Here is a 15113-nt window from a genome sequence, read left to right as displayed (position 1 = left end):
GTCAACGGAAGGCCTCCGTTTAATGTGACCAAACCATCTAAGGCGACTCTCTCTAATCTTATCTTTCACTGGAGCTACTCCAAGCTTTTCACATATATGCTCATTTTGTATCCTATCTCTAAGGGTAAATCCACTCATCCACCTAAGCACCTTCATCTCTGCAACACTTAACTTAGTATTTTGCTTATCTTTTAATAACCAACATTTGGCAGTATAAACCATTGTAGGTTTCACCACCATCTTATAGAATTTTTCCTTAAGTTTGAGGGGGAATTTTCTAGCACACACAATCAAACAGTAAAAAAAATATTTATTTTATAGACAATCAAACATTCCAAAATATTTACTTTATATTGTATTTAATTTACACTATATTAGACTATATTTATTTTACACTTAATTTATTTTACAACCAACCAAAGGGAAAATTATTAGGTCCGAATACCGGAAGTAGAGATAGGTCTGAACATCCACAAAAAATTTGATTGGTGGAATGTACACGTGTCAGCGGAATTTTAAGTCAAGAGCGTCAAAAGCGCAGGTAAAGGACAGTAAAAGCGCAGCCAAAACGCACAGTCCACGTGACAACTTTTTATTGAATATGCATACGTATTTATAGATCCGCTGTACGGACATAACAATTTTCCAACCAAAGAGTCGATTAAAGAAAAGTCAAATTTACATAAAGAGAAAAGAATATCCGCCCCGATTCCTCATTTTTCACACCTTTGGCATAACCTTCGCCTCGCTCCCGAGAGTCCCGATCTCACAAAACCTGCAAACAAATTTCGCTTTCCCGCTGCGTCTCTCTCCGAGATCGGGATCCCTACGTCGCCTCCATTTCTTATTGTCGATGGGTTGCGCTTCCTCCATTCCAGGTCTTCACTGTGCCTCCCTCCCTTCTCTTCGAGGGTTTTCTCCCTCTGTTCCGGAAATACCTGACTTATCAATTCTTTGTTACCCTTTGATGATTTATTGTTCCAACTGCAACATCCATTAAGCAAATTCATTTCGCAACGATTACACAGGCTATAAGTGGTTATTTTGGTTGATCAGCTTGTATTTAAGTCATTTTTTTTTCTTTTTGCACGTGATCGTTTCACCTTTGTGGTCGTTGGGCTGTTTTGAGTTATTCCATATAGGGAAGCTAAAGAGAGTTGATAGATTAGAAAATTTTTCGTATCCATGTTTATTTTTTCAGCGAATTCAACTTTGGAAAAAAGTGATTTGAGGTTTTGCGGAGGGATTGTTGTTGTATCGGACAGTTCTTTTCCTCCTTCTGATTTGATGGTTTATATTGTCACTCAAGACATCGTTTAAACTTTGGATAATTTTCTGAGGGATTCCCCTAAAAATACGGGGTTATTTTCGTGGATCATCGTGTTTCTAAGTTGTTTATTTAGTAGTCGTCTTACCTTTTTAGTTGTTAGGTTTGTTTCAGCTGCATTCTTGTTACTGTGTTTATTTCCTTGTAGGGAAGCTCGAGAAAGTTCATATAGTAGGAAATTATCTTTATCCTCAATTTTTTTTAGGCAATTCAGTTAGGAGAGAAGTAATTTTAGTTTTTGGAAGTGCTGTATGGGGCAGTTTTTTTATTAGATTTCGATGGATTATTTTGCTGAAATAGCTCTCCTACTCTTTGAGATTGGTTACTTATAATATATTAATTTATTGCTCTTCATGATTGGTATGGCTACAAAGAAAAGCTCACAAGCAGGTTAGTTTGAGTATATTGAAGCACTGTGGATTTCTTTTCCTTTATGCTTTATGTGAAGTCAGTATATTATGCTCATTTAGAAATCATGCATATATTTTATATGAGTTAATCTTTTGAATCTCTCTCTCTCTGTCTCTCGCTCTCTAGCTCACTAGCATGTCTCACTTCCCTTAATCTCCTTTCTCTCTCTAGTGTTTGTGTTCACAAGCATTGCATGCATGCATATGATGAATTTGTAACGCCCTCTTTCCAAATTGATATGCTTAAGTTGGAGAACATGACTCAAATTATTCATTGCTTGTAATCATGACATATGATCCAATTTATTTTCTTCTTGAAGATTGGTTGTAAAGGTTGTTGATTTCTAGTAATTGGCTTTGTGATTCAGGTTTTTGTTTTTCTTTGGCATTGTCAATTCCTATTAAACAAAACTAACTTGAGCAAACTTTGTAAAAAAGTTAAACAATGCTTTGAACTCTAGGTAGATGTTAATGCATGCAGCGTTATCCCGAAATTGTATAGTGGTTGTTCCTAAAATATGACCCTATGAACTTCATATTGCCATGGAGCCAACTTAACTATGGTGCTAGGTTTGTTCTTACTGATATGTATTTTTTTATTTTATTTCTTGTAGATGAGTGGTACAAATAATGTAATTGAACATCTCTTCAAGTTCCAAATTACATGATTTTTTGGTCTAGCTTATTCTGTTGGTTAGGTAATTGATACAACTTCTAGAAAGTGTATGTGTTCTCAATGATCTTTATATTGAAAAAGCAAATGATTGAATAAATGTAGAGTTTTACTTGAAGATGGAATTACAAAGAGGGCATATGCTGCACTCTATTAGTAGATAATTAATAAAAAAATATTTCCTTGAAAATACTAACAAGTAACAACGATACTGGATAATCTTACCGCAAAGTAATAACTGCAGTTGAATTAGTAATTGGTACTTTTCATTGGATAGTAGAAACTATAACGTGAATGTTGTTAAATTTTGTAACAAGATTAAATAAAAGGGTTTTGCAGAAGTGAATGATATGAGAGAGAACATTTATGAAGAGATGCGACCTCATTATTTTTATTTTTATCTTCGTATTAGTAAAATTGAAATTGATGAGGCTTTAAAGAAAATGAAGTGTGAAAAAGGAGTGTAGGACCTAATGATATTCCAATTGTTGTGTGAAAATGCTTAGGTGATCAAAGAATTTATTGGCTTACTAAACTTTTAAATATTATTTTGATGACTAAAAAGATGTTTGATGAGTGGTGAATGAGTGTATTGATTTTTTTTAAAGATAAAGGTGATGCAAAAGAGTGTGTGAATTATAGAGAAATTAAGTTATTGTGTCATATATTTAAATTATGGGAAAGAGCAACTGAGCATAAGTTACTATGTGATATTAATGTTTCTCAAATTCAGTTTAGATTCATGCGGGTAGGTCTACTATGGAAGTTATATATTTGTGGAGAAGATTGATGGAGAAGTATAGGGAGAGGAAGGAAGATCTACCTATGATATCTATTGATTTGGAGAAAACATATAAGAAAGTTCCAAGAGAAGTGGTCTAGAGATTCTAGAAAAGAAAGAAGTTAATACTATTTATATCCAAGTCATTAAGGATATTTATGCAAGAGTTGTTATTTATGTTCAAACACAAGGTGGTTTGACGAAGCATTTTCCTATCTTAGTTGGTTTACATCAAAAACCAACGGTAAGCCTATATTGTTTTGCTTTAGTCATGAATGTTCTTACTAGACATTTGCAAGAGGATGTACCTTTGCGTATGCTTTTTTTATGATATTCTTCTTGGTGATAAGATGTGAGGGAGTTGATGAAAACCTTGAATTATGGTGGTCAATAGTGATTCCTTAGTAGGTGAACACATTAAGGATTGGGATTCTAAACTCCCCACAGCTGAATTTTCCTACAATAATTCTATGAATCACACAACTGGTTTAAGTTCTGCTGAAATTGTATATGGGTACAAACCTAGACAACTTTTAGATCTCATACTCATGTGTCCCAGGTATAGGATTTATGAGTTTGCATCCTTATTCGCATCACATTTGCATGAATTACATAAAGAAATTACACGCCAAATTGAACAGAGCAACATTAATTATAAACTTCATGCTGATTTGAAATGAAGATTTAAAATATTCGAGGTTGGTGATTCAATGATGGTGCGGATTCGTCTATAACAGTTTCCATAAGGAGTCGTTAAGAAATTACATGTTAAAAGTGCAGGATCATTCAAAATAATCAAGAAAATCAATGACAATGCTTACACGGTGGATATGTCTGCTGAATTTAATATTAATCCCTTTTTTAACTTTGAAGATTTAGTAGCCTATGAGGATCCAGAGTTTAACCCACCATATCCACTACAAATTGAGCATTGTGTGACTCCACCCTGTGAGAATCCAAGCTTACCTCCACTCCCAAATGTTTCCAAAATACCTATAACGGAGAAGGTTGACATGATTCTAAGTGATGACATCATTTTCACAAAAGAGGGTGGACGAAGAAGGTGTTTGATAAGGTAGAGAGGCCCGAGTCAGAGGACACTTGGTTAGAGCACGAGGAGCTTCAGCATATTGACTCAGATGCACTAGAGATTTATGAGAGCACCCGGGACGCATACTCAACAGAGTCGAGCTCTTTTCCACCCCAGGAGAATGATGAGGACATCCGACCTTGGAGAGTTTACCCGAGATGATGCCGACGATCTACGGCCACGATTGCACCGCTTTACTTTTGAGTTATTGTTTGTATTAGATTTATTATTATGTTTGCATTGAATTTATTATTACATATTTTTCATTTGTACCCTCACTTGAGGGAGTAGTCCTATGTAAGCCCTAAGGATATTTTGGTCTTTTATTTTTCCTTCATTGTATGATTGGCTATTTAAAGCCACTTCCTCATCTTCTGAGGGGAATGATGTTACAAATAAAGCACTTGTGCTTGGGAAGAGTTGAGAGAGTTCTCTTGAGAGTGAAACCCTAGGTGAGGGTAAGTATTACCCATAAGCCACAGGAAGCGTTGGGCTTGTGGTTCATCATCTCCACCAACTTCCTCTCTTCCTTCCCTAATCGCCAACCGCCCCATTCTTCTCCACAAGCCACCGACCGCCATTTCCTTCCCCCTCCAACCATCGGCCTCCACCCTCCACCCCTCCTAGCCACCAACCCAAGAAGCCCCATCCCTCCTCCTTCTAGCCATCGGTCCCTAGACCACCCTCCTCCCCAACCACCGGCTAAACTCCTCCCAAACCCCAACCCTAGCCACCGGCCACTAAAAAATTCTCATCCCTAGACCCAGAATTACTACCTTCCTAATATACCCCGTTATTAATTTGGAAGGTATCTTAATTCAAATTCATCATTTGAATTTCAAAAACTTCCCTAATTAATAAAACCTAATTTTAAGAAAGCCCCAATCTATGCAAATCTGAAATTAAATCAGATTTAATGTCAATCCCACATTCAACGAATGTCGACACCAATTAATCCCCTCCCCTTCTACTTAGCTGCCAACCCCCTCTCTCTTCCCCTTTCCTTCTTTTGAATTACATTAAAGCCTCTTTCTTAATTGAGATTGGCTTTGATTGGTAAGCCCTTAATTCCCTCCCGTATCCCCCCCTATTTCTCTTTCAAATTAATTTCCCTGCCAACTATTCCTCCTATTTAATTTTAGATTTTCAAATTTTTTTAAATTAATTTCAGATTTACTAATTGATATCTTCCCTACCACACTCCCATAAAATCTGAAGTTTATGTGTTACTTCCTTCCTTCCTTCATTGTATGGCGGATCCTGAACAATACCACGGATTTGTCTACAACAATCAAGGGCAAATTGATATCCTCAAATCTCCATTCTTCGACGTCAACTTGGAGATCGACCGTACCGTTGAAGACTACGTCGAAAGAATTATCTACTCTCTCGTCGCCGCTATTGACGAACAACTCTCTCCTGCTCGGGGGCAAATCATTTCCAAATCTTGATAAAGGTGAATTTCTCCTCCAAGTCTTTACTTTTTCTAAGTCTTACCTTTAATTTGTGGCATCATAAAGGTTGCACAACCTATCTCCATTTAGCCTACATCAAGAGTGTGAGTGAGTGGATCCAATTAGTGCCTAATCTATATATTAATATAGGAATTTTCTTTAAACTCCTCCATGCTATGCTAATTGTGATTGGAACTGATTATTCATGATTATAACTTTTATCATGTAATTTGGCCTAAGCTTAACTCACTTATTGCTTGTTTTCAAGATTTATTTAAAATCGCTAAAAGTCAACTAATTATTGTTTTTCTAATTTAAAGGCGTATAATTTCAAACATTGCATACTTGCCAATGCATGTAGTTCTACATCATCATAGAGATAGACTTAAAAAGATTTTGGTTAGAGAATATTGGCTTTTTATATTAGGTTTAAATGAAAAATTGACTATTAATATGACACAATGGAGAAAAATGATTCACGTAGCCAACCCCACATATGTTGTAACCATCCATATTAGTTGTAAAATTGTATCACTGGCAGGGAGTCGAGGGAATGTTGAATGAGTGGCATGGACCGTTACAACATGAAGTCACAAACCCAATTCATTTTCATGTAGATGATTTAAGTTAAAGACTGAAAAAAAGCTTCTAGTTACAATTTCTTGGTTAACTTATGAGATGCTTGTCTTTCTTTCATTCCTTTTTGTTATGAGAATTATTTTGGCATATACTTCAAGACTTAATTAGGCTCTTTAAAGATTCACAGCTGACGCAGTCATATATATGCTGTAAATGATGCATGTTGTGAATGGAAGGTTTATTTATGCCCCTTTTCAGATGGTTCTGCACAAGTGAACGATTTGAAAAGAAAAAAAAAACATTTAGAAAGAGAAATGAACTAAAAAATTGTATAAGATAGCCAACTATATTAGTTAACTTGTAAAATTAAATTACTAGCGGAGGGAACTTTGGACAATACATGTCATTATAGCTTAAATGCTTAATAAGTGACATGGATAGTTATAAAATGAAGTAAAATAGCCAATTTATTATTTTTTTTCTGCTTTCATCTTCGAGTAGATGATTTAAGTTAAAGACTTAAAAAAAGTTTTACTCACAATTTCTTGATTAAATTATGAGATGCATGTTTTTCTCCTCTTTGTTTTTTTTTTTTCTGAAGCATTTTGTCATGCACTTCACGGTTTAACTAGGATCTTAAAAGATGCTCATCTATTGCAGTTGTTTCTACCTTTGTGTTATGATTGATGAATATATACTGATTTCCTTAGAAATTAATTGAAGTTTACTAGAATAAAGTAACAAACAAAGGACACCAATTAAAAGGAGTTTGGTTCGATGTTATTTAGATAATAATTTCATCTTTAAAATGTAATGCTTTTGGTCTAATATGATTTTATTTAAAGAATATAATATTTTTTTTAAAAATTAAGGGGTATAAAGATATTTATTTCATTTTATCATTTTTTAAGCTATCAAGATTGAGGTAATTTAGATTGCATCAAATTTGGTTATTTAGAGTTCCGCAATCTTAGCTTTTAATGCTATTCAGATTATGTCAATATGAGAAATGACATCAAACTAAACATCTCTTATCATAAATAAAATAACATTAGATCAAAGAAAACATTGAACCTAGCAACCCCTTAAGTAGAGGACTATCTCAATCTCTTCCTTTGCAGGTTTTTCATGGTATCCACAAAAGTCTTTTTTATCTCAATTTGTTTATTGGAATTTTGCATACGGCAGTTAATTTCTTGCAATAACTTGAGCAGTATTTATGTCATAGTTGTCTCTCAACTCCATTTACAATCTGTCTCAAATTTATGGCCAACTTATTTGAATATTATCAGTATGTTCATTCTGGATATCATATTTTCATTATACTAAATAAATAAAACCTTATTAAGCCTTGTGGTAACATATAACTTACTACATACCTTATCATCACAATCAATATTTTTATATTCCCTGTCCAACTATTCTTAATTGTTTTATTGTTTTGTGAAAATTAGTTGGATTTTTTTCTTTGTTCTCATCAGATAAGAATGCAGGACGGTCAGACAATCTGAATTTTGAGCATTCAACTGTTAATGACCCAAAAAATATTCGCGTCAAGGTATATTGGCCAACTTGTTTTTCATTTGTAAGGTTCTGATTGGCATTTTAACTATCTGCATTTTTTGTCTTAAATTGCTACAGCTTCCATGACCAAACAATAACGTATAGCGTATCATCATGTTCTATTTTGAACAGTTTTCAGCCTTCAACTGTTTAGAAAGCGTTGTTTGACTTTTTTTAAGGAGGTCTAGGTGAACTTGGGTTAGTTTTGAAGAAGAAAATAAAAATAACTATATTTCCCATATGACATACCTTTTAAGATTTATAGAGTTGTATTTTTACATGAGATTCCTATTATGATTTCTTGAGTTATGGGACATAGTGTAGTCTGGTTAACAAATCTTTTATGAAATCCTAATCAATAAAGAGTTTCAAATGGCGAGAATCATTTCGATAAAAATAAAAGATATATTTATTTTTATAATTACTTGAGAATCAAACTTAGGACATAACAATGCTTTTTGAGAAAAAAAAATGAATAAAGGCTTTGAAAAATCACATTGGTGTCTGTTTGATTTTGCGCTAAAAATATCTACTATGAAAGCAATTTGGTGCAAGAAAACTAATGGAGAAATATAGTGATTAATGAAAGGATCTACATTTAGTCTTTATCAATCTTTAAAAAACTAATGGTGGCTTTGGGTATATTTGATTTTATGCCAGAAAGATCTATTGCAGAAGAAATTTTTTGTGCAAGAAAAGTAAAGAAGTAACAATTAATGAAAGGATCTACATATGATTTTTATCAATCTTTAAAAATCATTATTGAGCACTAAAAGAAATGATTTGGTGAGCATCATGAAAAAATATATCACAAATGTTAAGTTATGGAGCTTAATTTTAGCCTTATGAAGAAAAATATTTCTGTAAGCCTTATGAAAAAATATACACTTAGTCGTGGATCGTCATTCCAAATAATAATGGGGCTAAAAATAGGATTTGAAAAAAAGTAGAATTTAAAATTTCATATAATATTTTTGTAAGCTAAATCTTGCTTAATTCCATCTTAAAATAGGATTCCAAACAACCCCTTAGAAAATATATTCAAAGTGACAGTATTGTGAGATTTGTTATTCTAGATAACATGGTTACTATAAGTTAACTCAAGTAAGTGGAATGCTAGAAAAAGTGATTTATGTAAGATAAGAGGTTTTATGCTAATAGAACAATGATTAAGTACATAATTTACAATTTAACAAATATAAATAGGATTTAGAAATGAATATAACTTCTAGAGTAAAAGCTAAGTAGTTAAAATGAGAAAAAACTTGGAAGTATTATGTTATCAGAGAATGCCATGGAGACTTATATGTAGGGGTGTCAATTCAGGTCAACAGGTCGGGTTCGGGTCGAACTCGACTTGACCCGACCGTAAACGGGTTGACCCTAACCCGACCCGTTTGAGGTTTGTCAACCCAGACCTAACCCGTGCGGGTTACCGGGTTGACCCGACCCGACCCGCGAACAGCTGCGGAGCAGTCCGAGTGGAGCGGGTTTGTCGAGTCTGGCGGAGCGGTAGCTTGGCCGCTCGTGCTATCAGGCAAGACGCGGACGGCAGCAAAAAAATAGCTCGGCCGCTCGAGCAAGACGCAGGCCGGACTCGGCGGACTCGAGTGAGAGCCGTGAGGCTTTGGCGCTTTGCAGGCTGGACCGACGGTGGAGGGCGGCGACACGCCGAAGGCCTGACACAGACCAGCGGATGTGACACGATGCGAACGGCGGACGCGACCCCTGACGTGGACGTGGCCAGACGCTGGCACGCTACACGGCTGCAGCTGAGGCTTTGACGCGACGCCCGTCCTCACGCGCGGGATGACCAAACGGGTCAATCCGGGTTGTCGGGTCAACCTGAACCCAACCCGTTTTTCAAACAGGTCAGAAATCCGAACCCGGACCCGACCCATTTCACAAACGGGTTGACCCGAACCCGGATTTTTCCGGGTCGGGTTTGGGTCGGGTTTCGGGTCGGGTCAACTTTTGACACCCCTACTTATATGTAAGTTCTCTTAGTTGTAATTAGAATGTTATATGGATTTCAGTTTTGGTGATGAAAAATAATTGACACCCAAGATGATCATAGCAAAAATTAGTTTGCTAAGATGAACATACATTGAAATTAGGGAGGATGGAGTGAAAAATTATTAAGGTAGTAGCACCTATTGAGATAAAATGGTGAAAAAATAGATATTGTGGAGTAGAGTTAATTAATGGGATAGATTATGAAAGAGATGGAGTAACTAAAGTTACTGTAGTTGTCTGTTTTAAAAAAAAAAACTTTACAAAATAGAGTTTGCTCTTTTAAACACTTTGCGTAAATAAATGGAGTAGGAGGATTTAAGCTTGGTGCCAAATAATTGGGGTTAGAATGATGTTGATGAAGATGATTTCAGACTTATAAGTTGGATGATTTTTACTACTAGCTTTGCAACCTATCAACTGCTCATCTTCCCATATTGCTTCTTGTGATGATGCAGATGCTCCGCTAGACATGCTGCCCACCAGTTTTTTTCAGGATCAACGGGGTTATTTGCTACATGCATTCCTTGATTTGTTGTAGACAACATGTTAATTTCATTTATCGTTTTTCCCTTTTTAGTGGGCTAGTCATGGCATGATTTTTTTCTTAACTTTATTTCTATTTTAAATTTACGAAAAAGAATATAAATATTGGACCCCTCTTATTAGGGGTGTCAATATTTGACTAGACCTGAAACTCAACCCGGACCCGACTCGAAAAATTCTTGGTTCATGTCAACCCAATTATGCAATTTTAAACCTTAAATAAAATGAAGCTTTTTACATCTCCAATTTTCTAAATTTAACATTAATATCTCTGGCTATACATCTTAATCTACTTGAATCTCACGTATCTAAATATCAGTCTTTTGAATTCCCCGAAAGCTCCAAGATCGCATACAATAAGTAAGGTACAAAAGGATTGCCTTGTCCATCTGACAAAAAAATTCAATCAAGAAGGTAGATTAATGCATTTCTCTTGAACCCAATGTTTAACTCGAGGCCTCACATTGATTCACAAGGACTAAATAATAATGATTTTGAGGATGATCTAAACATTCGTATTGCTTCTCTCATGAAGAGCATAGTACTTGTTTAAATCGCCTGATAATGCATATGTTATATGAAAAACTATGTCTTTAGTTTTTGTCTTAACTACAAGTCTTTCAAGCATAGAAATTTCAAACAATATTTAAGAAGTCTTAAAAATATCTGAATAGAAAAATGCACTTCATTATAAAATTCAAGCATGTGAAAGAAATGATGTGTGGAACCTTTCAAATCTTCCCATAGGGAGGAAACCTACTGGATGGAGATAGATCTTGTGAAATAAGCCAATGAAAGTGCCGAACAACAAAATAAGATTAGGTGCAAAAATGGTATACTCAAACCTATGGAATTGCTTATTATAAAATTTTGCTCCAGTTCCTAAGATAAGCACTATTGGGTAATTTTTTGTCTTGTTGCTAATTTGGATTGGTCACTCCATTACGTAAAAATGTCTTTCTAAATAGAGAGAAGATAAAGTATATGTAATAATTTCTTCTGAATTTGAAAGTATGAGTAATATGGACCAAGTTTGCAGGCTCAAGAAATCTTTATATGGCTTAAAACAAGAGTTTGATTTGACAAATTCATGATGATAATTAAAAGGAATTGATACTCTCAAGGACAATATGTTATATTTTATTTACCAAGAAATCATTGGTAAAATTTCTATGTTGGTGTTTTGTCCTGATGTTATTATCTTCAAAGAAAATCAGGAAGAGTTAAACAAGATAAAAGGTGTCCTAGCTAAAGAGTTTGAAATGAAGGATCTTGATTTATTAAAATATTTTCTTGGTATTAAAATAGTTAGATCAAGCAATGCGATATATATATCTTGCAATAATAATACACCTTGGTCTTACTAAAGGAAATTGATATGCTGGATTGGAAACTTGCAATCACAACATTGGATCCATCAATCAAAGTTGGGACTAAGGAAGATTCAACCTTAGTTGTTAATGGAAAGCACCAATGGTTAGTAAGAAACTTTATCTTCCTATCTCACACCAAATTTGATATTTGCTTTCTTGTTAGTGTTGTTTGTTAGTTTATAAATAATCTCACAAAGGAGGACCTTGATTCTATATATAGGAGACTGAGGTATCTTAAAGATACACTTAGGAAAATGTTATTATTCAAAAGTGGACTAGCACACGTATAACGCTGACTGGACTTGACTTGTACATATTGTAAACCCGCATCTTGTTATTGCTCATTCATTTGGGAAAATTTAGTCACTTGGACCAGTAAAAATTATTGTAGCTATGAGCAGTTCTTAAGTTGCTTTAACCCACTCATGAAATTTGTGGGTGTGTGCGACTGAAAAATGCCTTCTGGATGATTTAAAAGTTTCTACTATATAACCTACGATAATAAAGTGTGATAGTTCACCATAGTATGAATTAAGTATATTGAAATAAAGGAGAGAATTGATCAAAAAAATAATCTTATGTTAAATTTACTATATGAAAATTTTAGATTGTTGATATTCTTACTAAAGCTCTTAATCAATCACAATTTGAAAATCCTACTTTCAAGCTATGAATAATCAACATTCATGCAAGCTCATGCCAGTTCATGACCTGTCCTGAAAATGCCATCTTGCCTGCCAATTGTTTCCTGCATTTCCGCTTGCCTTACAACCCACCAGCTACTCCTTAGCCTGCCTTGCTGCTTGCTGATGATGTTCCGCAGCCAAGCTATTAACAACTTTCCTCTTGATTAGTCGTAGGGTTATATGCTGTATTCATTCCCCAAATTTTATAGCAGACCATTATGTTGATTTCATTATTATTTTTCCCTCTTATTGGTCTGCTTATGATTTGATTTATTCCTTAGCTTTCTTTACTCATAACTTAGACTATAAATATTGTACCTCTTCTACGTATTGGAATAAGAAAAGGTAATGTTCTTCTGCTATATTTTTCAACAACTTGTGCATTATTGGGTCGAATTTTGATTAGATTAGGTGGACCTTGATCTGGTTCCATTTGGATATAGCTAATGGTTCAGTCTGTTGTAGGGTTATCTGTATAATCTAATTATACCTACAATTGTTTTAGAAATCAAGTACAAATTGATCCATTTATCAGGCTCTGTAGATTCATTAAATGATAGATGTATACTTGAAATTTATTGGGATCTTCTTCCTATGTTTTTTCAAGTGACTACGCATGGTTGGTCTGTACTGGTCGGATTCTTAGCAATATTTCTGTTTCCTTTGCAAACACCTCAAATATCCTACTAAAAAACTTTTATAAGTGCCTAGATTGCAACGTTTGCTCTTGAAATTCGATGTGCTTTCAGTGTTGACGAGTTGCCTACACCTTTCTCCTAACATTTTATGTTCTTTTCATTGTACAGCTCTTCAAAATACCAATTGATAGGTTGGGATTGATTCATTTTCTCTCCAATTTTGTTTTCTTTATCCTGAGTCTACTTTGATTTATGTATAGCTTGCTGCATCCTTTGTATGAGGTTTGAGAGCCCTGATTCCATATCAAATATATTGTGATTACTTGGTACTAAGCACTTGTTGGAGAACGCTGAAAGATTGCAGTTAGTACTTCGAGGTCTTTGTTTGAACTTCTTTCTTTCTTTTGTAAAGAAAGTTCAGGTCTATTGGCCACCCTCCATGGTTTGCATATGCATTATTTTAAATGATCAACAAACATTTTGGGGAGAAATACATTACCGTTACTTTTTGCTGGTTATAGCTTTGTTACTTACAATACACTCAATTGATAGTGTATTTGTCCTATTTATTCTTGTACTATGAAACTGTTTCTTTTTTTTTATTATTTGTTTATATCTGGGTGCTTTGTAGTTGGTATTACTAGGTGATTCAGGTGTTGGTAAAAGCTGCATTGTTCTACGCTTTGTTCGAGGACAGTTTGACCCTACCTCTAAGGTATTTATTTAAAATTTGCAAGTAGATATAGTTTGTTGAATATTTGACTTCTTTGGATAAGTTAAGGTCAAGTTTTTTTTTTTTTGGATAAAAAGCAGCAGGCTTCTCATGGGTTTTCGCACTTGTTTTGCCAGTTTCATGGTAGAAATTGTTTTGGTTAAACTTCGTACTGTAGTGAATTCTTATGGATTATAGGTGACAGTGGGCGCATCATTCTTATCACAAACTATAGCCTTGCAAGATTCCACAACAGTTAAATTTGAAATATGGGACACAGCTGGGCAGGAGAGGTATGCTATCATTTAATGACGCAACTGTGTGCAACTTCTTATCATCATCTATGATATTCCTATTGATTACTGTAATAGTATATAGTTGCATGTGAATGTGCTGCTGTTTTAATTGATAAAAATGGGCCTGCATTATCTATAATAAATGTTATATTCATTCATAGCTAATGTAATGTAGTTTTTCACTTTTTTGGCGGTACATGGGGTGTAAAATGTTGTGTTTAATGTTGATTCTTTGATCTGTTTTGCTTCTCTCAGAACTGAGTGGTTTCCTTAAAAAAATAGTGTGTTCATTTAGCCTTAAATCAATTGGCTATTTATAGCAAATCCATTTTGTAGGTATGCTGCATTGGCTCCGCTCTACTATCGGGGAGCAGCTGTTGCAGTTGTTGTGTATGACATAACCAGTCCAGATTCTTTCCTCAAAGCGCAATACTGGGTTAAGGTACTGTAGACCATTTGCCTGTTTTGCTCAGCATCCAATCTTAATTGCAATTTTCTTATGATACATGGCTGGTTAATTGTGTTTTTCCTTGAAAGATTAGACTTTATATGAATTCATAAATTATGTCACAGGCATTTTGCGTTGATGATGTGCATGCATCCTGTTCAGTTATGAGGATTAAATAAAATCATTTATGTGTTTCTCAAATATTTTACATTATTGCAGCTGATATTTAGATTCACTTCAAACAAACTAGCGTTGTTACTCTTAAAATGAGGTGCCCTAGTATATACTTTTTTCTAATGATATATTTATAATTGATGAGATATTTTAAAAATAAGTTGAAAGTTAAAACAATGTGAAAAATATTTAAAAGATGTCTTAGAATTAATAGCACATAGACCTAATATATAATATACAATTTTAGCAGTTGTGATTTTGACCACCATCAATCAATATTATTTGAAGATAGAGTGTTACAAAGGTGTCATAAGTTTATATATATTGGATCTATTATATAATAGAATAAT

General features: G+C 34.4%; 1 protein-coding gene across 2 annotated transcripts in view; it reads left to right on the top strand.

Annotated features, from left to right (window-relative positions):
- The first annotated feature begins 709 nt into the window (after positions 1-709).
- Positions 710-15113, top strand: part of LOC110101277 (ras-related protein RABF1) — a 28396-nt gene continuing 13992 nt past the window's right edge. Inside the window, exons 1-5 of one of the 2 annotated variants that reach the window (XM_020829110.2) lie at positions 710-878; positions 7796-7872; positions 13765-13848; positions 14044-14138; positions 14478-14583. In XM_020829110.2, coding sequence (XP_020684769.1) covers positions 854-878; positions 7796-7872; positions 13765-13848; positions 14044-14138; positions 14478-14583 — 387 coding nt within the window. In that variant the 5' untranslated portion in view covers positions 710-853. Of the gene's footprint in view, positions 879-5446; positions 5738-7795; positions 7873-13764; positions 13849-14043; positions 14139-14477; positions 14584-15113 lie in introns of those variants that run through there. The other variant, XM_028699642.1, reaches the window with a different exon arrangement.

Source organism: Dendrobium catenatum, unplaced genomic scaffold, assembly GCF_001605985.2.
Source record: "Dendrobium catenatum unplaced genomic scaffold, ASM160598v2 fragScaff_scaffold_1349, whole genome shotgun sequence".
NCBI classification, from domain to species: Eukaryota; Viridiplantae; Streptophyta; class Magnoliopsida; order Asparagales; family Orchidaceae; genus Dendrobium; species Dendrobium catenatum.
Note: the sequence above shows the minus strand (reverse complement) of the source record. Positions and strands in the feature narration are given on the sequence as shown.